Here is a 24,904-nt window from a genome sequence, read left to right on the forward strand (position 1 = left end):
CATAGAGATGAGGAGGAGGAGGAGACGACAGTGGGAAGAAGATACATTTTGCCATATTATATTGCAAAAAGTATAAAAAAAGAGAGAGAAAGAAAGAAAAAAATGTATAATAATTTCCCTAACATTTTTAATGACTTTGCAGGGAACAGAAGTTGAACACACAATATGGCACACACAATAAACTCTCACGGGGAGATATATGAGTGAGTATGGAAGTTGTGGAGAGGAAAAAAGAGTAAATAATTTTCCTGGGATTTATTTGCTTTTTACTGTTATTTTTATGTTGTCACATTGCTACGATTTCCTCTTTTTGTGTACATCAGCCTAGATTGCTTCATATTGCTTCATAGATTCTTTTTTTATCATCTCACTCGCTCTTATTTTTTACTACTATTCTGCACACAAAAAAAGTAAAGTATTATGAAGCAGAAAAATATCATTTCCGCTTGACAAAAAAAAGTTAATGCTGTCGTTTTGAAAGTTGTATGGTGCAATAAACTTTGATGATTAGGCATGCGGTTTCAACGCATTTTTGACATTCTGTGATTTTTATAGAGTGCGAGCAATCACTTTATAGTTTTAAGCATTAAATTTACATTTGGGGTCTTCATTCTTGTAAATTTTTTTGATAAAAAGTTTTGCATGTTAATAGCTCTCAAGGATTTAATAATGCAAACGAAAATGATGAAGTATGAATATAGGGAGGGATATATATTTGAGTGTGAAAAGGTTTGAAGAGCATCTAACAGTTGTAGTACAGGGAATATGTACATTGAAAATGGTAATAGGTTCGGGACTAGTTAAGACAATTTTACGATTGTTAACAATAAGGGAATTTATTTATTATGGGTGGTAGAGAATAGGATAGAGGAAGCCCAAGCCTGACTCCGAAGCTTTTCCGAAAATTCTCTAAAGGCTTTGCAGGCTCTAGAGCTCGTGCAAATATATTTTCCAGAATGTTCCATTCAATTTTCCATTAGTTAACCGTATGTCTTATTATTAACTAGACATGATGCCAAGTTGTCCACTTGGGAAGGTAATGCAATCGTTGATTGCCACAAAACGACCATGTGAAGCTTATGATTTACTAAATTTGAATAGTCAAAAGAATTATTTGCCAGAAAAGACGAACCATCGCGAACATTCTTGCTGTGCTCATAAAAAATTAAAGTATCAACTTTAAGGCTTTAATTTTGTTTCTCCAATCTCTTCACAGACATAAACATTTTGTTCCTATTGTGTAATATATTCAAAACAAGCATAATAGCAAAACAAAAATTGATTTGATAACAAGTTCTTCTTTACATCTTCAGATGAACATTATTCATTGCCTGTCAAAGTGAATCATTAGACATATACTTTTTGTTAGCTTACGCTAGAAACGTTAAAAACATGTTTTTATGTGCAAGGAAAAGTGATTTCCATCCGCTGTGTTTTTTGATTTAGTAAAAAGTGTTGAAAAATGAGGAAATGCGTCCTTTTCACACAATATCCGTTGAATGAAAAAAATACCGAGAATTTATTTTTGTGTGTCTTCTATTCTATTCCTCATCATGCAGATTGTGCTACATATTCACAATTAAAAGGCACACAACTTTGTAGCAACAAAAAAAGTTAGGGGTTAAAAATAAATAAATTTTTCTGTGCATACACAAAAATATGTTGAGATGCATCTAACAGTGAAAGTATAAGTTTGTTTTTCCCATATAAGGCAAACAATGACTTGAATGAGTTAAATACATAGAAGAGTATAAAGTTGAAGGTGATGATATGGTGCCTTACTAGCAACAAAATGTTATCTTTAAATGAGTCTACACTGTGTCTACATAAGAGAAGTACAATGAAAACTTTTTATGCTGAACTTTTTCACTTCTGACATTCTCGAAATTGCTTCTTGACTCTTCCTATGTATTCAACTTATTCACTATAAAAAGCTCAAAAAAACTTTTCCCCACCCAGTTTCTTTTCCTCATATTAAAGCTGTTGAATGAATGATATGCATATGAAGCATTCAGATGTTGTCGTTCGGTTGGTATAAAATTATTATTCACAATATTAAAAATTTACGCTTCATCTGAAATCATTGTTGCATGCATGATCACTCTATATGCGATGCTGCCACTATTCGTGGCATGTCTTTTAATAATAAAAATGAATTTTTACTTCCATCATGACAACTTGCATTTTGTATGATTACACGAGCTTACAAATTATTATTGGTGAACGTTTTCCTTCCCATTTATTTTAATAGCCGAATATCTTCCCTCTATTCATTTATTTGTCATATGGTCGTCACATTTATCGTGGTTTATCATCTCTCCATAATTTTTTCTATGCTGAACGCATAGGGAATATTGATTGAGGGTTCCCGATGTATCGACAAGTTAAAGAAATAGAGACAATCATGTGAGTAGTTTTATGTATACAATTAGCAGTTATAGACCTGGTTTAAGGTAAATGGATGCTAATTGCATAAAGTTTAGATAAGCATCAAGCTATAAGCTCTGGATCATGTAGCACAAGTTCTGATTACTACTTTCCCCTAGTTTCAGACTCCTTTCTCCTAAATATTTAATGACAGGAATAAGCTATGAAAATTTTTATAGCCCCTAATGCTCATAACCTAAACAATCGGTAAAGAGCTTTTACAAACATACTTAAAGTTCTATGATTCATACTTATTACACATAATATTTATATAGCGAAATTGACCAACTATGATATATTTTTATTGTTGGTTATTAACATCATTATGAAAGTTGGCAAGTTTTTATTGCTCTTACGATAAAAATCACAACTTTTTTTTTTCTCTGTATTCTTTCTCTCTTTTTCCTTTTCCCCACTGTGTACATTTGTATATGTTTTATGAATGGTAACATAGATATTTTTCATTAATATGCGAACGAATAAATTCAGTGTTTATGTTGAGCACAGTTCTTTATATTACTATCAAGGGAGAGCTTCACATTTTCATATTATGATATTAAAGGGTGAAAAGTGCTTATTAATGAATTGCTTGCAGGAACTTCCAGGCTCGAAATTCCTCTTAATTAAAACAATCATTGTAATGAAGTGTCATGCTTGATGTGTTAGATACAAGGCCTGGATACTCTGGAATATATGTTGAAATTGAATTAGAGCCTTTAATATCTTTAATGTGATTTAACATCACATGATATTGAACAACAACCTTATTATCAAATTTTACCAGTTCATTTAAAGCGATCCCGAATAAATTTGATTTTGGGACTTAAAGGCTGTGATCTTTTTGGAATTGTATTATCTTCACTGATTTTAAAGATCAAACTAGAAAAACCTTAAATTCCATTAACATCCATCGATATTGTGAAACATGGAAGTTTGGAGTAAATCTGATTAAATGTTAGAGATGTATATTTTCCCAACCGAGACCTTAACAATGCAATGATTCTATTTTCCTTTTTCCATCTCTTTTTCTCTGTGATTTTTTTTTTTCATTTACAGGGTATAGAAAATATGTGATAACAACATCGTGCTTCGCATTCTTCATCATGTTAATGAATTTATTTATTTTTGGGATAGAATTCACATAATTTTAGATAGGAACTAAATTGAACACTTAAGTAATTTTAAAAGTTCATATATTTTACACTACAAAATTGTATCAATAAATTGTTATCAATGCTAATTGAATAAAGGGAAGTTAGGAAGAATAAGAATGATAAGATTTAGGCATACATTTCAAATCCCAAAATCAAGGATCAAACATTTCTAAGCATATTGTCAGATTTTCGATCTATTTTTGGTTTTTGTGGTTTGGGATGTGTGGTAGCTTTAAAGTTTTGTTGAAAGTTCATTTTGATATTTAATAACTTGAGAGTCTTGACTGTATAGAACGGTATAGATCGTCTAACGATTTCAGATCCTATGCTCCTATCACTAAGCTATGGATGTTGTTTAAAGGGCTCAGCAGAATGTCAATTAAAACTATTATTCTGTTATGATAGTTGCTGGATAGTGTGTAGATCTTCACCGTTGATGCGGTTTAACTTAGAAACTCTAAAAGGTCATAAACTATGAGTACTTGCACTTGATGGCTTTAAAAAATTAATTATCTAAGTTTTCAATGGTACCTAATGAATTTAAGTACAAAACTAACATAGATTTTTGCTATTTAAAGTCTTCTTCAACATGATTGCTAAATGGGATTGCTTTACAACTTTAAATGATCCATAAAAAGCTTTTTTTTTGGACTAATGGAAGAGAAACTTCTATCTATATTATTTCGTTGTTGAATGGCAAGAAAAGAGCTAAAGAAAAACTTTTTCTATATAATAACCAAAATATAGATGGAGAAATGTGTACTTTATAACTACCGAAGAGCATTATAAAAATAATGTTAAAGTGCGAAAAATTCTGTGTATTATAAACCTATTATTATCAAATGATGTGAAGAAGTTTTCCGCTCCTTTTTTTGCTCTCTCTCGTCTATGCATTCATTCATGAAAGGAGAAATGGATGAGTGTGAAAAAAAAAATTAGTTTTCTCAACATTGCCGCTATATAGACTGAGTGAAAAGGAAGGAGATGTTTTTTTTCGGTAATGACATGAAAAGCCTTTTTTCTTCACAAATTTTCCTTCTCTTTTCTCAGTCTCTTCCTTACGGCGTATGCCATTTTTAACACATTCATTCGTAATGAGATTTTTCTTCATTCACATTTATGCAGGCTTTTAGTAAATATTTTACACAATAACGCTTACTTTCACACAATATGTCTATTCCATATCTTTAAAGGAGGGTTAAATTGAGAATGATTTTAAATGGATATTGTGTCAATGTTGCATGTACATGTTGCTTGATATTAGATATTTATATTCATATAACATAAAATATAAAGGAGAAAAAAGCAAAGTTTTATGATAAATGAAAAGCTCTTACCCTTGAGTATGAATTTAATAAAAATAAATTTTCAATTTTTCAATTTAAGAAGAAAAATTGAACTGACCATTTTACAGCAGTATGCTCAACATCTATATTTTATATGACATATGTGTGTGTTTTTAAGAATTGGAAATAACTTTAAGGTTCGTGTTTCTTTGGCGCATTTTTGCAACTTTTCAAAACCTTACCTGTTCAAGTCATTTTTGCTTAATTTAGAGATTTTTGAACGTTTTGTGCATGACACTAAAGGATAGATGATTTTTTTGGTAACTTGCAAGCTATGACCAGCGATAAATGAGAAATCATGAACCACGAACAATCTGTAAAGTGAGAAATCATGGAACTTATAAAGAGATCTTTCAAGAATATTCATATCTCTTGGTGAGAGTTTCTGTTAAGAGGTAAAATACTAAACCCGCCGAATCATGGCTTCCGTCGATGTTCTCTTCCGCAGATTGCCATCTTCCACCGAAGGCTCCTTCCTTAGGTTTCCACCTTCCACTCAAGGAAACTTCCAAACGTTGGGCTCAATGGGTATTGCCAGAGCTGGATGATTAGATTGATTTTAAGAATCTACTCACTTGATGATTACATTCCCATTTCCACTTAGGAAGTCCTGTCTAGGAATCTTGAATAAGTAAGACAAAGTTCAGTCTAATAAAGCATCTTTAATGTAAAAATTGTAACAGAAATAGAAAGAAAGTATGAAAAATAAAACTTTTCTTTTCCTTACTCACGGTGTGGATATGTGTCTGGTATTGGAATAAATTTGAAGCATATGCTGTATGTGTGAATTAATATGAAAAAAAAAAACTTTTCATATAAAATAGTGTTGAGATATATTTTTCTTTCTCTTTCGTTTCAAACTGCTTTTGTCGTTTACGGCTTAACACTTTAGTTATGTTCAGTTTTTTCATATAAATCCCATACTCACATTTAAAGGTAAGGAAAGGAAAAAAGAATAAATTCATTTTAAAGAAAAAAAAATAAGTAAAGGATTTTTTATGAGATCTATTTATATGGTTATACTTAATGCCTTATGTACACATATGTATGTTTGAGTTTATCGTTTCAATCCGAAAAAAAGAAAGGAAAAAAATTCAATCGAAAATGAAGAAAAGAAGCCTTTTTTTTTGAAAAAGGAAATCTATTACAGCACGCGTTACGGGAAATTGAGATTTGGGCGTAATATTCTACATCATTGAATTCAAAAGAGAAATGTGAGGAAAGTGAAAAAAAAGAGAGTAAAAGAATGTGTAGATAGAAGGCAACATGAGCAGTGCCATAAAATGGAACTTTCGCTTTATAACTTTTCTACAAGTATTTTGTAAATTAACAAAGTTTTTCAATTTCAATCACTTAACTTTAACGATGTTTTTTGTGGAAACTTTTTTTTTCTGCTCCTTCATCCTTCTTGTTTCATCCAAAAGGCACATGGACATAATATAGAAGAATATCTAAGGAATTCCATTCCTTCTCATTTTACATACATTTTTTTCTTTCATAATGAAATGAAATCGCTTAAATTTTTTTATTCTCAGTTTATGTGAAGCTCCCGCCTTCCTCATCAAAGCGTCATTTCTATAGTCGTTGTCAGTCATCATCATCAACATCATTACATTTTCAATTAGCATGAAAGTTTTACAATCATTTTTGCATGAAAAATTTTATTACAGTTCTCAGTTAACTAGTTTAGAGACATCCCAACAGTGCAGATTTTTGAGGAATGTCTGCAAATTTTGTGGCAGTTTGGCTGATGTTTTTTTAAATCACATTTTTTAAGTCTCATTATGCAAATTTTATTCTAAATATATATAGTCACGTTTCCAACGTGTGGTTTGACTGCTTCACTGTCAAAGTTGTATATTTCTTAAGAAATTGATGCTTTGATCTGCAAGACCTGTCTTCATGATGAAATATATTTTTTTTGCGTTGATTTTGAATAAATTAGACAAAAAACATAAAAATTGTTGTTGATTACTACATGCTAATTTATGAATATTTATACATTTGTCTATTTTTGGACGTGCGGTGAGATTAAACATTTAATCTTCTTTGATTTTACGACTGGTTTTTAATACTTGAGAATTGATTGTGTTTTGCAATAAACATCAAGATGACTTTGAAGAAGCAATATCTTGTCAATATCAATACAGAGTTGAAGTTTGATTCACATTTTGCAATAAAAATTGAAATGCTGCTGCCCGAGCAGCACAATGTAGTTTCTAGAGTACCATTAAGTTATCGTGATGACGGGAGTACGTGACAGTGACCTGACGCCTAGATGACGACTAATGTTGTCCCATCTTTGTGACGAAGAATGAAATTTGCTCTCTTTATAGATTCTGATTCTAAATCCTATTAAAGTCGGTATAATTTTATGTCAGAATAGCGTTCAATACAATCATATTAAGCATAAAGTACTCTACTTACCTTGCTTTCTATCTGTGAAAATAAAATCTTATTTTAGTTTTAATGCTGTAGTTCTTGCCATCACTTAAGCTCATTTCAGTTTTCAGGCAGAAAAAGGAGAAAACTGAAAATCATTGGACATTAAGAACGGAGCAGTGAGAACAGCACGCTTTGTTGATTTTGAACGATTGCTCATTAAAAAATATTTTTCATACTGTTAAGTTTAATTCAAGAGATTTTGTTTCCATTCCGGTTTGTGGTGAGAATGTTTGAAAAGCAAGACAAACTGAAAGAGTGAAGGAATTGATGTTAAAAAAAGTATACAATAGAAACTTTCTTAACAAATTGTTCTTTAGATTTTCGTTTTAAAATTTATGTTTATTTCAATCAAAAAGTTTTCTCTTTATTTCATGTATTGCAACTGGATTTTACAATCTCAAGGAGCAAGATGCTATCTCAAGACATTTATTGGCAGTGATCCGAGAATGAATACTGACATTATGTTATAGTAACTAGACGAATATGCTTTGTACAGTAGATTTATGTTCGATTGGTTGGCTCATTTATTTACTTTGTTTCTTCTGGTGGGTTCTTCAAGTTAAGCTCGATTGAGTCAATGATGGCTTGTGGGATGTCTGATGATCTGTCGAGATTAAATTGTAAAGTTTTAGCATTAGTTTATTTTAGGTCAATTGAAGATTAAAGTAAATTAATTACCTTGGGAAGAAACCGATTCCTGCACCAGCTGTGTATGTGACATGGATTGTTTGGCTTAAAATAAAAATTGGTTAATGTAATAGTGCCGTAGATGACCTTTTGGATGCTTGTGAAAGCTTATTGACAATGCTGAATGGCAGTATATATTTCTAACAAATGAGTGGTACTTAAATGACCGCGATGCTTCTCAAAAATTAACCTTCGAATTGTTTATGAATTTTTGTGCAATAATAATCTCGAATGACATAAGCGTGTTGAATAATCAGCTTTAAATTTGTATTTTAGAAATTGAAAGTATTTCAGCACTTTACTGTTGATTATTTGAATATTCTCTACCATTCGGCATCTTCACATTTCACTTTCACTTTCATTAAAATTCTTTGCGAAGTACAAGAGATACTTATCTTCTGGGTTGACATAGCTATATTCTCCAGTTACGAGTCCTTTGTCGAGTTCGGCTTTTTCTTGCTTTTCGATTGTGTTGCTGGTCTTGAATTTGTAATCATATCCCTCTGGAATGAAGTATTCTGCAACTTTTTCTGATCCATCAACAATGACTGCTTCAGCATCCTTTGGGTCAACAGCGGGTGAGGCAGCAGAGAGGCCAATGACGGCGAATAAGGCAACAGCGATGAACTGTAATTAATGATATAATATGTTAAATCCACAAAATTGAGATTTTATATTTTTCACTCTTCTCACTTTCATTTTGGTTGTAGGTTAATGTTATACTATCCAGGTAAGAACAGAATATGATAGTATCACCAGAATTGCGTTGTCTTTTATAGTCGAAGATGAATTCTCAATAGAAAACTCGTTTCCTTTTGTTCAAACACGTTTGTTCTCCTTGATTCGGTCAAAAAAAAAAAGTTTATCATCTTCTTATTTTTTTCTCGCGGCTTTTCGGTTAGACAAATAAATGAGAAAAAAAAAATTAAGTAAAAGTGTTTGGATGGGTTAACAAAAAAAAACCTGCATTCTTCAATTTTCAATGACATATTCAGAGGTTTTAACATTTTGACATTTTTCAATTTTTGTTTCCTTATCTCCTAAATCAATAATAACCTGTGTATCCATCGATTCATAATCAAGACAAATTGTCAAAATAATGATGAACATTTCTCTACTAAGCTTATGTCTATTTTTAGAACGAATGATAAAAGCCACAAAAAAATGCTTGAAACAAGATCGTAAAATGTCAAAAGAGTTCAAGACATTGGCGATTTCACTTTTTATATCTACAGGTTTTCTGTTGAATTATAAAATAGAATCAGATAAATTAACAGTCAATTTAAGAATTCTCGAATTTCAATATATTTATGGTTCAAAATAATCTTAGATGTTGGAATGATCAGTGACGTAAGCTCACACATCGGCTACATGATGCTGAAATAGAGTGAAATCAATCTGGATGTCGAATTTGTCAGTGACAGAGTGAGGTCTCTATCGATGGGCATTTAAAAAAGAGACCTTAATTACTTCGCCTTACAGATCAATTATGATCCATGGCCTCCCTCAGATGACGCCCAAAGCTGGCTCTATCGCTGGCATCCATCTGCCAATTATCAATACTTAGTACAATACTGTCTATCAACAGGAGATCTTTGGTCGCCCACAAGCTCTTTTACCATCTGCAAAAGAGTTTCTGTCTTGTTATAACATGCCCAGCCCATCGACGCCTCTTCATTCTGACTTGTCTTATCAAAACAGAACAGACTTGCAATCTAAAATCAATTATGTTCGTGAGTTTGATTCCTAACACAAGTGGACATGCAGATTCATTTCATTAGGGATTTACATATGATTAAAGTCAAGACAACGTTCATGACATTGTAGATGCTCATTTATGTACCCAAATTTCACAAATTCAATCTAAATCTCTCATCATGCGATAGTCATGCCGGCCTGGTGCCGGATTTTAGATCGATTTATCGACTTGTGCTATTCAGATTACTTGCGTGGGTGACTGAGGCACTTAGTAACACTTCCATAAATTCTTATCTTAAATGAATCTGTTCAATTTCCTATAATATTTTTTTTTATCAAAATTTGAAGGCATTTTCAAATGCATCGCATCCAAGGATGACCTGACTAGATAACCATCACGTAGCCATTAAAAGTGTCAATATTATATATGTTTAAAGCATTGATTATAGTTCCTATATCTTAAGCTGCAAAATAAAACAAAAACTGTTCTTCCTGAAAAAATAAAATGAAAAAAATATGATAAAGGAATTAAAAATGTTAAAAGTTATTCCCAAGGTACGAAGAAATTAAAATGTTGCCTCCATAAAAGTAAGTTTTCTTCCATTATCAGCCTCTCTTTCTCATAAAGCAGATTTTCTAGCTAAAATGCGAAGACCGGCATTAAATTTTATGTAAATGAGCAAACAAAAGATGTTCATCTGTTTATTTTAACCCGACGGTTGACAGAATATGGAGACAAAAGAATTATTTTTATTTCATGCTGTGTCGTTGTCGATAATCAAAATGATTAAAAATAGAATTTCTTCTACCTTGCATTGTTTACTGAAGTACACTTGATAAGGTCAGGGCTGAGAAAGAGCGTCAAGTAGTCTCAATTTCTATTTCTAAATGCAAAAGAGCTTGAAGTATGAGACAAAAAAAAAGCACTTGAAGATTCCCCACAAGAGATATATTTAATTGTTATATCACACAGCAAAATTTATGGTCACTAATTAGTGTCTCTATTTATGTTTCATTTCATGCCCATTTGACTTTTATTGCATCACATTAATATTCAATTTAATTGTGCATAAATTTCTTGATAATTTATTGGAATTTCTAAATTGTATCACATACATTATATAAAGCTCCTGGGAATAAATACAATAAAATTGCTGTGACATTGTACATAAATGAAAATTGTAAAATTGCTTTCTGATTAGCTTTATATTGCATTTTAACAAACTTATCCTCTGCTCTTTGACTCTGCTGATGCTTAAATTATAAAAATAATGCTGTTGTTTACGATGATGATGATGTGTGATGTTTATAAATATATTTCATAAATATTATGTTTATGATGAATAAAATATATAGGTAAAATGTTATGTCAACATTAATTTAAATTTCATGATAATTTTCTAAAATTGAAAAACTTGAAATAGAATGCAGATTTATCGTACCTGTGTAAACACATTAGGGACTCTAATAAATCTGGATTAGTTCAGTGATACCTGATGTGTGTCCCTCTAGTGTGCACAAAAATACGTTAGAACTAGTCATTAATTGGACATTAACTAGCGCAAGCAAGGGCAAGCTTGTCTATAACTAGTTATAACATATCTTATGACTTATCAGGCTTAAAAATTTCAACACTGATTGCACGTAATTCCATTCGGAGCCTTTACTCAGGGTCCTCGTGACCAAGAATTAAGATGTGTCTGGTCTTGATCTCGTCAAAATTGATCAAAAATCGAAGCTCGGTTCCCCACGGTAATTCTTATATTTTAAGGGTTTTCCAGTTCCTTAAAATGAAGCTCGAACACCATTACAAGCTGTAAATTGAATTCATGTGTATGTCTGCAATTGTATAGTTTCGTACGCTTGAGTAATAAATCAGCTAAAAATCTAGTGTTGAAAAGATAATAACTATTTTGGAACCTCTATGTGAGCATTAAATTAAAATATTCCATGCATGTTTCATTCAACAGTGATGTTCATATATCTTAACTTGACTTTAGAACTTTAGTGCAATTTTTCTTTCTCTTACTTGCAGTGCTGAGTAAAGAAAAGTTTTACAAAGTTTAAAATAACATATAGATAGCAATGATGATACACACTTCACATATTTTCATTTCATCACTGTTTACTTTAATTCTATAGTCGTTCGTGTATTTTTATTCTGTATAGAAGACAAACTTTAAGACATGTTACTGCTTCTGAGCTAAGTTTAAAAAAAGTTTATTCTTCCTATTTCTTAAGCTTCGTTTGTATTCAGTGCTGTGTTCTTGGTACAGGATGTTGGTGCGGTTTGATGTTATGGAAACTAAACATTTTGCTCATAAATCGCGCTTGTTTCATGTGTGATAGACTTCACTTATTTCGACGTTCTTCAACTGGTGCTTTTTTAATTTAAAACATTAGAAAGTTGACATTATTATACATATTCATGTACACATATTCACATTCTTTAGTTTAGTTCATAAAATGTTTTATTCATAAATCCATATGATGATGAAATAAGTTTTGATTTTTAATTAAAATTCTGAAAATGTTGTTTTTCCGATTCATGAAAATAACATGTAAATATCTTATGTTAGATGTATGTAGCTTTTTGTATGACAAGCTATCATCATTCTATCTTCATAATGAAAGACATTCATGAGATTTTAAAATTCAATGCGGCGCTAAGACTGCCATATCGTTCACGCAAAATAATACAAGAAACAACTCGTCAAAGTAAATTTTCGCAAAGCTAACAACTTGCTTGAACATCAAGAAAACATTTTCTTGAGAATTTTATTTGAATATTATTAAAATGTTTCTTCTTTATGCTTATAAAATATTCGAAAATGTGGAGCTCTATGTATAGATATGAAATCATTTGTTACTATATGACATCTTCTCACACCAAACCTTTTCGTACAGCAACTCGGCTTCTGACATTAATTTTTTTTTTTGTGTCTCCACTTTTCGAGATCTTTGTGCTCTTGGGTAAACTTATTTTTATTTTTAATCACTAAGAAGTTTGATGTTCCATAAAGTTAAATTTAATGCCATATTTTGGGGTGTCTTGTCAATTATATATTTTTTTATAGGTTTAATTTCCAGAATGAGATATTGTCATCAAGGCTTGGCAATGGCGTATTTTGGGCAATGATAGTTCTACGGATTACAAAGTTGATCTGGTCATCGTTTTCAAACATTAACTCACAGATAATAAATGGTGGTGTTTTCTGCTTCTTTTATAACATTTTGCGTAGCTTCAATTAAATGCTGCAAGTTTTGCTATGTGGTCTGAAAAGGCAACAATTTTTTTTCTAAACCTAGTCTTCTAATAATCGCAGTTAGGAAAGTTAAGCTAGTTGTAATAATAACTTACGAAAACTAATTAATTAGGGCACGTGCAAGTTCTACATGTCTGTATCTCGTGCATTTTAGATGAGCAGGTCTGAATTTTCGACTGGACTTTATAGTTCGTCAAAACTGCAGATCTGTAACTTTATCTGTGAGCCAGCAATTTAGACGATCCATATAAATAACAATTTAATCAAAAAATACTTTAGTTCATAAAAGAAATTGTGAATTATTGAAGATCCACATTTTAAATTTGTTGGACATGTCAATAGACATCCAAACAATGTTTCAACTTGAATGATTAAATCGTTATCATAATGGTCTTGACTTACATCATTATTATTTTTTTGATGTTTTCTCACCCTCACCAGATCAATAAAGGAAACCTTCATATTGGGTGGTGTCAATTGCTTTAAGAAGACGACAATTTCTCATTTAAGAATGTATTAAAAAAATTTAAGAGACAAATATTAAACCGTCATTCATCTTTATGTCAATAATAAAAAGAAAGCAAAAAATATCTTTTCTGTTGTTGTTTTGCATGTTCATTCTATTTATTATCCGTGTTGTTCATCATTCTTTTCTTTTCATTCAGTTATTCTCTTGTGGTTATTTGCTTTACTGCATATTCACATCCTACTCTATCTTAATATAATTCATCAAAAAAAATATGAAGTAATTCATTTTCAAATTTATGAAATGTCATCAAGTCCTGAGTGAGAGTGAGAAATTTTTTCAACTTTATCTTCTTTGTTCCCTGCAATTTTTTTTTCTACTGAGATGACTCAGATTGATATTTATTTCATACATCAAGATTCATTTTTCAGAAGATGTTCCTTGTCATGATTATAAAAATAAAATTCAGACTGTCTTGTGTACCTAAAAGAATCTTAACAATACTTATAACGAATTCCAAATTTATTCGGGATGGAATATTTTTACGATTCGACCAGAAAATATGCAAATTAGAGATAACTTTTTGAATGAGGTAAGAGGATTATTAATGGGTTAATGGTTGTTGCATAAGAGAAGACTTTTGACTTGTAAGACAAAAGTCAAACGAAATTTTATAAATAATAAATTTAAGATCTGTAGATTTTTATTGGCACAAAATTATTTTTTATTGTCTGATGCGTAGTTCCTTTAATTAAGAACCACATCAAATAACATGTGAGATGTGAACCAAATTTATAGCGTGTATTTAGAAGAATCTTAATGTAGTATTCTCCGGCGTTATTATTGAGGTTCTGGACATTAAGCTTAATCGAAGTCTTGGTACCAAAAGATCTTCGGAAGACCACTGAGTGGACAATTTGACATAATGTCTAATTGTTAATTAGGCCTACGGTCGATTAATTAATATCCTAAGTCTCACCATGGATCGGTAGGCATTTATTGTCATGACTGACAGGTTGTTATCTTAGCTCAGATATAACCTGAACCGGGGAATTTCCAGAATATCTCAATCCCGGAATTAAGAACCTTTAATTTTCTGTGAAATCCTTTTTTGTCAAGTTTTATATTGTTAATTATAAACAAGTCTTTATCTATTCATCTGTATCTATTTATGTGTTGAGAATGTCTTGAGAATTATTTTATTGTAAAAGATCCAGAATATCCGGGTTTTTGATACTGCATAAAATAATTTATCAAATTTTTTGCTCAAAAATATTTTGGAAATTTTAAAATTTCATCTTTGATTTGATATCATTTGCAAATATTCCCTAACTATTAAGCACATCGTGTCCAGAATAAAATTTTGTTATATAAATTTATAAGACTATCTTGACCTATACAAAATTTTTGATAATCGGGAACGTATAAGTTAGCTTACAACTTGTTTAAAATAATCTGTTTTTGGTTAACTTTTTAAAATTCAGAAACAAGTTGAATGCTTAAATATGTAAATTAGTATGCAAATTTTTGTTAACATTTCTCTGGATATGCTCAATATTTCTGAGAAATTTTTGGGTTCTATTCTAATATAATACATTTTAAGTAAGTAATGAATATACAAGAATATATGAATCTCAAGTTATTTATGAATATGTGAATCATTTTGATATCGGTAAGTTAATATTCGCATCAATTCTCATGAAAATCAATTTCTTTCTTTCCTCATTCAATGGATGTCAGAAGCGCACGAAATTCATTGCGTGCCTAAATTGAGGGTGATTGATTGAAGGCAATTGTCGATGTCAAAAGCATTCAATATGGAAGATACCAGTTAGCACGTGATTTTTCATATTTATCTTATCAATTTTGCTGCGTTGTACATACATTAATGTATCTAAAAACTGTTCTAGATTGAAATAGCCTTTATAGCCGTTAATTCCGTGAAAAACAGAAGAATAAAGTAGACGAATAAAAATTGTTATTGTTTTTGTTTATTCTATTTTATCTTTAATACAAAAAGTCTCTTAATAAAACTTTCACTCAACACATAAAATGATTTTTATAGTCATCTAACATCCAACATTGAGTACCTCCGAGGTAATAAAGAAAAGCGACAAAAAGGGGTTAATGTTGTAATATTCATCGCCTTTTACAATCATTCTTAAAAAATATATAAAAGGAAATACGGAACAAAATGAGAAATAAAGTGTGAAAGCACGGAAGGATGTTAAATGGTGTCAGATTATTCGAAAACGAGATCAATTGTATGGATGATGAGAAATTTTTATAGCTTACAATAACCAACATTTTAGGATATGAATAAGAAGTTAATATTATGAAAAATACGACCAGGATATAGATTTTGGTTTCTGTGTTTCCTTTGCTGTATCTTTGTATCTAAAAGTTTATTTATTTGAAGTTATTGCAATTTTATTTTCATCAATCTAGTTGAGCATAAATAACTATTGTTTATGGTTCTCATGACAGAATCTGCGAGCGAAAAGTAAAGTCTATCGCTTCAAGCAACATCTTTGGGAGGCCATAGAACACAACTGATGTAAGTCACCCAAGTAAGAAGGTAAGAACAGAATCTAAATTGGTTGCCGCTTGTTTTCAAAAGGTTTATTGGCAACTGCCAGTTCAATTTTTAAAAGAAGTCCAGAACACACGCAGACAAACTAAATATCAGGTTACTTCCCTAACATTTGAATGTTAAATGCCAAAATTGAATGGCTTTTAAACGACTTTAAATCAAGAGTTGGCAACCTTTTACTACTCGCGGCACACTTTTGTGGAAAGCACAGACTGAATCCGCACACGACATATTGCTTCTGGCATTTCCAAATTTTTTTGACAACACATTAGTGTTCCGCGGCATACATGTTGACCATCATAGCTTTAAATTAAAGAAAAATATGAAAATTGCCAAGAATTTTGAGGCAGTCTATAATTTTGGAAGTAGCTAATAAATTGACAGCTCATGAATTTTCCAATTTATATAAATTTCAATGAAAATATCAGTCATTTCAAATGAATAGTTTTTTATGAATTTTATTCCTATCAAATCTAGATATTGAATAGCCAAAAAAAAAATATGATTGACTTTAAATTGTGATTGACACAACATAAATTATCAATCAATATGTATGCGAAAAAAAGAGAAGTGCTTTATATTCGAAAACATTCATTCATCCTTGATATACAGTACATCAATAAATTGACAGCGGTATTTAATAAAACATGTCAGATAGAACAAAAAAAATAATCGTATCATTGTATACTGAACTGGAAGTATTTGTAATTGAAAGCTTTTAGCTGCAAGCAAATACTTTCATTAAATTGGACTTTATGTACATAAACTTTTAAGTTGAAAAATTCATAATTCGATTTCTGCTTACGATAACTCAATTTCTTTTCCTCCTCGAATAGAATTTCTATGTAAACAGTAAAACAATGTTCATGAGAGTGAGAGAGATATGAAGGCAAGCAGTTGAAAAGAAGTAGAAAAATTGCAGCTACCACAATGAAAAATGGTAAAAGAAAGAGAAATTTAAAGCAAAAGCTATTTTTGGTTAAACAGCAAGTGGCTTTAATTGAATGATTTATGGATTGACCAGCATAGAAGGAATAAATAATCTTAACAGCTTCGCGTGTCAGATAAACATAACTCTGCACTATAAATACATACACTTCATATAGTTCTTTTTTTTCTCTCTCTCATATAGCTTCATATATATTTACGAATATATTTCATAATATGCTTACATCCAATGTGTAAGAAAACGGAAAGCACAAAAGGGACAATGAACATTATATCGAGTGCTAAATGACAAATTGATAAGAAACTTTTAGCTGCTAAACCATAAACTCACTTTATGATAACACGTTTCACAATGTCATTAAATTCATATCATTTTAATATGCTCTTCTCATTCTTGTTCCTAAAAAGCACATTAAACATATGACGAATATGTGTTTAACTTAAACTATATTACAACCCATCATCGGTAAACGGTTTGTGATGTTGATTGCGGTAGAGTTTCAGGAAGAAGGGTGTAAAATAAACAAATTTCTTATATTTTTCTCATTTTCATAAAAGTTAGTGATTCTCAAAATAGGACATTTTCACGGAATTTTGGGTTCATTCAACTTTTATTGAAGCTATTTAGGCATTAATTAATTGCTGAAGTGTAAATTTCAACAATCAACTGATTTTATTTGTATTAACTTCCGCGTGGAAGATGGAATAGTCATTTTCAAAACTGATTTGCCATTAGTCATTGAAATCCAAGTATGGAAGTCACCAATGGGCTTTTTGACACTCTGTATTTGTTGCTTTTTTGCCGTTGACTTTATAGTCAACTTGCCGAGTCTCGGTTCCAATTTTTGGAACCACTAAGTCACCCCTTAGTTTTCAACCAAATTGACTTTATGGCAATCTTAAATGAGTCACAGAAAATTGACTTAATGTCATAGACATATATGTGAAAAGTTTTATTCTTTTTTTTCATATATGTATGCTAATTCTTTGGTTTCAGTGGCGCTTAACGAAGGAAATTCGAAAAGGAATGGAAAAGTTTCTCTACCACTGTTGGGTAAACAATATGTAAATATTATTTAGTGAGACTATTATGCATGCTATATGTTTAATGCTACGACTTAAGGGTAGTAAAAAACCTTTTTTTCTGGCCACAAAATTGAATGACTTTAAAATTTTGGTCACGTTTTTTAGGACAGAATAAAATGCTTGTTCAATGGTCATTATATTCTTGAATGGAATGCATTACTTTAAATGATGCTTTATCAATTTTTGAAAGGTATAAAGGTAGAAAATTTCAGGTACACATTTTGTTTAAACAATCAATAAATCTAATGGGATACTTTTAGTTTCATTAAAATTCTCTAAAGCTTGCCTTTTCTGCAATTTGTCTGTTCTTTAATGACCCTTCTTTTCGTTTTATTTATTAAAGGCTTCATTTAATGAAACATAGCAAAAAAATGAGCTTTAAAGGACAACATCAAAGGTGCGCATTTGCAAATAGTCTTTAAAGGGAATTCTCTGCAAGAAGCAACAAATAATGAAAAAGTTTATATTCTCGCTACTCTGTTTGCTCTCTCCGAAAATTTTGATACTCAGAAAAAATAAAGATTGATGTCAACTAATTGAAGCGAAAACTCAATAGAGCATGCTAGGGCAAATTGTATATATTTTTTTTATATAAATCATCCATTCGACACGATGAATTGGTTTGATGACGAGAACTACGGGGGATGATGAAAGATGAAGATGGGTGGGTCGTTCAAAGCAAAAAAATAAATAAAAAGTAAATGTTTTGGGAGAGATGAGGACTTTTCATAAGAAATTAGGAGGATTTTTATCTTTGAACTTGAAAAGAATTGCCGTACTTTAAAAAATTAATTGTAATTAGATGGGTTTGAGTAAGTATATTTGAAATGAATGTAGATTATAATAAGCTCAGTATCATAGCTAATGACTGCTATTTTGTCAAGAATTGCTAATTTTTGTCAATGAATCTAAAAGGTCCCCGGACAACACAATGTATTCGTCTGGTACTGCTACATCACCATATTCACGGTTTTACGAAAGTTGTTCTTATGGAACCGTGATGGTTGATTTCGAACCAGTTTCTAGGTGTTCACTACATTGTGTTGCTGGGGTTCATTACATTTCCAGTTGTAAAAAGGTATTTTTTCTGGTCAAAATTCAAAGAATCAAACCTAAAGTAATTACTTTAACATGAAAAATTCGAGACCATCCTAAAAATTTCTTGGTACGTCCTTAATAGTGAATCTATTTTTAAATTAAAAGATCCATTCCACATTAATCTTTGATTTATGTCAACATTTTAAAGGTCAGGCATATTATTTTTCGGTAGCAATGCATTAAAAGTTTATTTGTCACCTTTTAGAGTAAAGGTCAGTTGTGCTTTTAGCATGATTGATTTTTCCTCCTACATAAATTTGCGTTCGAAAATATAACCATTAATTGTGAAAGCTTAATGTCTTTACAATTTCATAACAGCATTTGCAAAAATCTGCTAGTGGGCAAGATCTTTCCAGAAAAGAGATTAAATATAAGATGCTTATAGAAGAAAATGAGCTGGCAAAAAGACAAAGCTCATCCTGATGACATTAAATTTGTTGCTTTTATGAAAGTAGAGGAGGAACAGTTTTTAATATGGAAAGAAGAATAATTTCAATATCTTTATAAAATATTTGCCTTTTTGAAAGTTTTTTTTAAAGAAAAAATATTATGATCTAAAAAATTATTCATGAGACTGAAATGCATGAATTTAAAGAAGGAATGAAAAAATGAGAAACTTTATCATCATTGGTTTTAAAAAATTTAAAATCATGAATTCTTATAAAACTTTTCTTCTGTCTTTCTTTCAAATTCACATAATAGATGTATATAGAATATACATAAATATCCTATATGCTATGCACATATATTATAATTCAACTGCTGAATGAAAATTCTTTTGTTAAAAAATGAACTAAGACATAATGCTTATAATACCAATATCAAAGCTTTTATATTGCATATATAATTTTTTACTTATGAATCTATAAGTTTCCTTCTTCTTTAAAGAGGACTTGGAGCTTTATAGAATGCTTGAAAAATTCACAAATGTAGCATATTTGAAAATGCAAAAATTGTCATTTTCTCTGCTTTTTGGTAAGCTCTTTTATTAATACTGTCCATCAGATCATATTTGAGACTTTCTACCGTTTACTCCAGTGGTGGACAACTTGAGTGCCTCTAAATTCTTATGGAAATGCCATGAATTGAATGCCATGCTGATTTCTTCCACACACTATCACATATATTGAAGCAGACTAGCTCTAGACGCCATCTAAAAAATTTCCATCATTTATGAATGCCCCAATTCCACAAAATGCATAGAAAAAAGCTTAAACGACATTTAATTCAGGGAAAATCGCTCAAATGGAAAACATATGATCGACATTTTTCTTTAATAATGCATATATTGTTAGCTATTTTTCGATAAGAGGAACGAAGAAACGATAAAGATGGAAAATTGACAGGAAAATAAACTGCGAGGTTGTGAAAGCATATCATTATGTATCTATCTTTCATTCTTTTCTCTTGTTCGACATTTTTATCGTGATACAATTGAATTTTATTTATATTTAGTTGATACAAAATGATTCCGCTGGGAAAATGTATGAGCTTTATGATTCATCAAAAGTCTGTTGAATTTTTCGAGTTATTTTTATTATGAGCCACATGTAGAATTTTTCATTGTTATCTTATTCTGACAACATCAAAATAAAATTGGCTGTCTAAGCAGCAATTATAATAATTGACGTGTAATAAAACTTTCAAAGCAAATTGGTATGTAACAATGCTTCCAAAAATTAATTTAATGATCGTCGTTTGAACTTTTTTGTTGGGTGAAGTGTGAAGTAATTCAAAAAAGATATGGCGATAAAAAGAACTGATAATCATGTTCAAAGTGATTTTAGGGCATTGATGAGTACCTTGATTTTTGTAATATAATATAAGTGGTTCCATGTCTGATTTGATTCTAAATATGCCATTGCGGTTATTCAAATTTGTAGCAAACCAGAACTTTCATGTGTCAATTCTTTAACTTTCAATTGCATGAGATTCAGGACCACAATGTTATTCAAATTGGAGTTGATGGATTTTGTGTCTTGGTCGAATACAACGATAATAGCTGTGCAATGACCATTGCATGCATAATAAGGTTTAAATGAGCTTTGTGCCACGCTCCCCAACAACTCCCAGTAGCCCATAAGAGCACTTGACATGTAATTAAGAGGATGTGAGTTCGAGCTCCACGTGGAATATTTTTGTGGGTAAATACTTTTTCTTTAGAATTTTAGTTTTAGTCCGAACAGGAGTAAAAGGATATCATCATTAATTAACGACGTATGGCTCTTTGTAAAATGTTAAATAACATCCCAATGACTTCTAATCTTTCAACCCAAAAATTCCACAGCTCAAACAATTTGCAATCACACTAACGAAGACCAGATACATTTCTTTAAATAATTTATTGTAATTAATATTCTAATTTTCCGTTGATGATAATTTATTCCATACAATTTAAATGAGTTTATTCATCAATATATCAATATCATCAATAAACTGTAGCATAACGACGATATGATGTGATGCTAATCTTCTTTATCACTACGTAAATATACATGTGCACATACCTTTCATTATGATGAATCGACATCTTTTGATCGGTCGATATGATGTGGTATGGTGAATTTCATATGATTTTCTAATTTATATTCATGAGACAAGAAAATCGCATGATGTTACTGCTTGTTGTATATTTATGTTCGTATCAGATTGCAATACTTTCTTTTCGGATAAGTAGGTTGTCCATCGATTTTTTCTGTGGATTTATTAATTTATAATGAGTGCAGATTTATGAAGCTGAATCTTTGTGGAATTTCATTCAAAAAAGGACAGAATTATCTGGCCAAGTGGCAATTTAGGAAGGTCATAAAGTCTGCATCCATCCTTAAGGATTCCAAATGAGCTCGAAATTCCGTGTGGCTTTCTAATGGTCATCAAATGGAGCTTTGTATCACACGGGGTCTAAGTGATGTAAGATTTCATCAATATAGTGAATAAAGTCGTCGAAAATTATCATATGGACATCCTCAACTCACCCCAAATCGATTAAATTTTTGTCCAGACATAAAGAATTTAAGGGTGTTAGTACAAAATTAGATGGACTTACGTAAAAGAAGAAGAAAATAATTGATTAGACTTTTTTCGTTAAATAAACCACGTCAAAACTAATAAGCTTTTATCAAGGAGAAAGGTTCTTCGCAATCTCTTTAAGTACAACATGGTCGTTTTTCTTTTAAAAAAATGTCAGAAAAGAAGTGAGGCAGAAAATTTTTGTGAACGAGAAGGGTAGAAACTTGTTAGAAAGAATAAAAAGGAAAACAAAGTTTCATGTTTTTCATCAACTTCTAAAAATTTTCCTTCCTTTGCCTGTAATTGTTTGTGTTGTCATCTCTAATTAATTTTTAGTTGAAGCACTTGAGACTCTTGCTTGAAGCAATTTTGACTGACATGACGACAAAATTAAATTTGTGGGAAATTTTATTATTCAGTCTGCTGAATAAATTCTACCGAACTGATGTCATGGAAAAAAATATTTTCCGCGCTTACAGTAATTACATAATTACCAAGAGTTTAATAAATGAAACGAGAGGAAAAAAAAATTACGAAGAAGTTGATGGAAGAGACAATAGGAAGAAGAGAAAAAAAGTGCGGAAATATTTCTTAAAATTTAATTAATTGCGGAAAGCTGACTGCGTAATTTGCATATGAATCCAGTATGACAGTTGATATACCCTCCATCCTACACTTTTCCTTCCTTCCTTTCTTCTATCTTCGTTCGTTGATAATAATAAATATTATTATCTTTTACTATTTCCTCTCATTCCTTCCCTTGAACTTCCTCCTCTTTATGTATAATGCCTTTGTCATTTACATTTTGATCTGTATGGAAATTAAAAAAATTCGCATCACATTAAATAACAGTTGATGGCGAACAAAAGTTTGATTTAAATACACAAACACGACCCCAAAAACTTTTCATTTTTTTGTGCTTTTCTTGATTCCATCCTCTTCATTCCAATCATTTTTTTTGCTACTGTTTCTTATTCTTTACGACTTTTTCCTACTTACTGAAATGATATGATGTGATTATGAGAATCCTACGCAATGTCTACTTGTCTGTCTGTCTTGAGAAAAATAAAATAAAATGTCCTTCAAGCATAAAAGCTTTAAAAGTAAAGCTCGTTATATATTTCTTAGTATTAAATGTGTGATTGAGAAGAAGAAAAATAATTTTATTGTATTATTGCAAATGATTTCAAGTCGTACTTTAGCAACAAAATAAGGTATGGAGTACTAGGGGTATTGCTATGCTGGTTTTATTTACTAGAGCATGTAGAATTCTCGGTAACAATTGTTCATTTCTTTGGTATTCAATTATTGTGATACAGTCTGTGAAATTGGTTCTAGATTCTACCGAAAACTCATCCGTTTGTCAGAAATGGAATCAAAAAAGTGATTCGAATGCGATAATTCGTTGAATGCTAATCCTCATCCATGTAACTCTATTTATCCTCCTTCATTGTAATGAGTAGAATTGCTGAGTTGATTCTGTCTATAAAGACAATATTACGATTGTTTCTGAGAATTGGCAAGCAGCAGTCAGTGATAAAGCAAGCTCTGAAGGCGACATCAATATGAGATTATAGATCACAATTGATCTATTAGGCATATGAAATGTGTATGTAATTGATACGATGTAAATTGAATCCAAAATATCACCAGCTGAAGGCACTGACGTAATGATTGATTCACGTGAAATCTTGTAAAATGAACATAAGTCAACAAGTTAATGATTTTCATAAAACCATTGTCTAATCCCTATTATGATGTCAAATCATTGCTTCATTAGATTCTATCGTAATATCTTAAAAGTTCTTAGAAAATGCGCTGTGACAACCCACATTATGATAACAATCAAAATTGCGTGGTACATTTTTGCTCCTTTCCATTCTCATTTTCATCTTCCATTTTCTCGTCTTTTCATATAAAAAAGCAATATAAGAAACCTAGAGAATCATGTCGAGTTAAATTTACATTTAATTAGTTACTTTTTAAGAGTATAAAAAAGTACGGTAAGAAGAAAAGGAAGCGAATGAAGGAAAAGGATCTTGTGAAAAAGATTATACGTTTTTTTTTCCTTAATGAAAATGTGCACAAATTATTGCTCGAGGGTTTTATTATGCAAATTACACACAAAAAAATTATTCTTCCTCTTTCTCCTTTCCATCCTCAAGCGATATGTAAAGAGAGACAGCAGCAAAAAAATTCTTGCTTACCATCCTCCTTTTGAATGACCACAAAAGTGAATGATTCTTTTTCTACTTCCCCATAATATTAAAAGAGAAGATGATTTTCATGATGACGAACGAAGTGGCGGGCAAATGAGAATAAAGGAAATTTTCCATTGAATGATCTCATCTCGCAGGCATATTCATTCTCGTGGCAATGGCTATGTCGCTCTTTTATATGTGCAAAATACAATATTAAGAAAAAAGGAACTCAAAGAAAGAAGAGGATGAAGCAAAAAAAAAAAAAATAATAATAATGACTGCTATATTTCTCAAGAGCATAACAAGGAGGTTAAAAATGAATATTAAAATATACACAAAGAGAACATAAATTTATGAGTACCAGAGATAATGGCCATAAAATATAAAATTCTCTTTCTCCACTTGTAAATGGTTATGTTTTAATATAATTTTTATTTTTATGGCAAGTCTGATTACTTTTGACCATGTCTCCTTCACATT

At 30.8% G+C, this 24,904-nt stretch overlaps 1 protein-coding gene across 1 annotated transcript; it reads right to left on the minus strand.

Annotated features, from left to right (window-relative positions):
• Positions 1 to 7,690: 7,690 nt before the first annotated feature.
• On the minus strand, positions 7,691 to 8,891 carry LOC139087152 (flexible cuticle protein 12-like). The gene is made up of 4 exons (XM_070635874.1): positions 8,753 to 8,891; positions 8,455 to 8,686; positions 8,051 to 8,105; positions 7,691 to 7,976 (listed from the first exon to the last, which is right to left on the minus strand). Exons 1-4 carry the CDS (start codon positions 8,756 to 8,758, stop codon positions 7,901 to 7,903), a joined length of 369 nt encoding a protein of 122 aa, XP_070491975.1. The 5' UTR covers positions 8,759 to 8,891; the 3' UTR covers positions 7,691 to 7,900.
• Between the last annotated feature and the right edge of the window lie 16,013 nt (positions 8,892 to 24,904).

The sequence above is a fragment of the Chironomus tepperi genome, unplaced genomic scaffold (genome assembly GCF_022539635.2).
Source record: "Chironomus tepperi strain 1889 unplaced genomic scaffold, CSIRO-AGI_Ctep_v1 contig_100, whole genome shotgun sequence".
In the NCBI taxonomy this organism is placed as follows: domain Eukaryota; kingdom Metazoa; phylum Arthropoda; class Insecta; order Diptera; family Chironomidae; genus Chironomus; species Chironomus tepperi.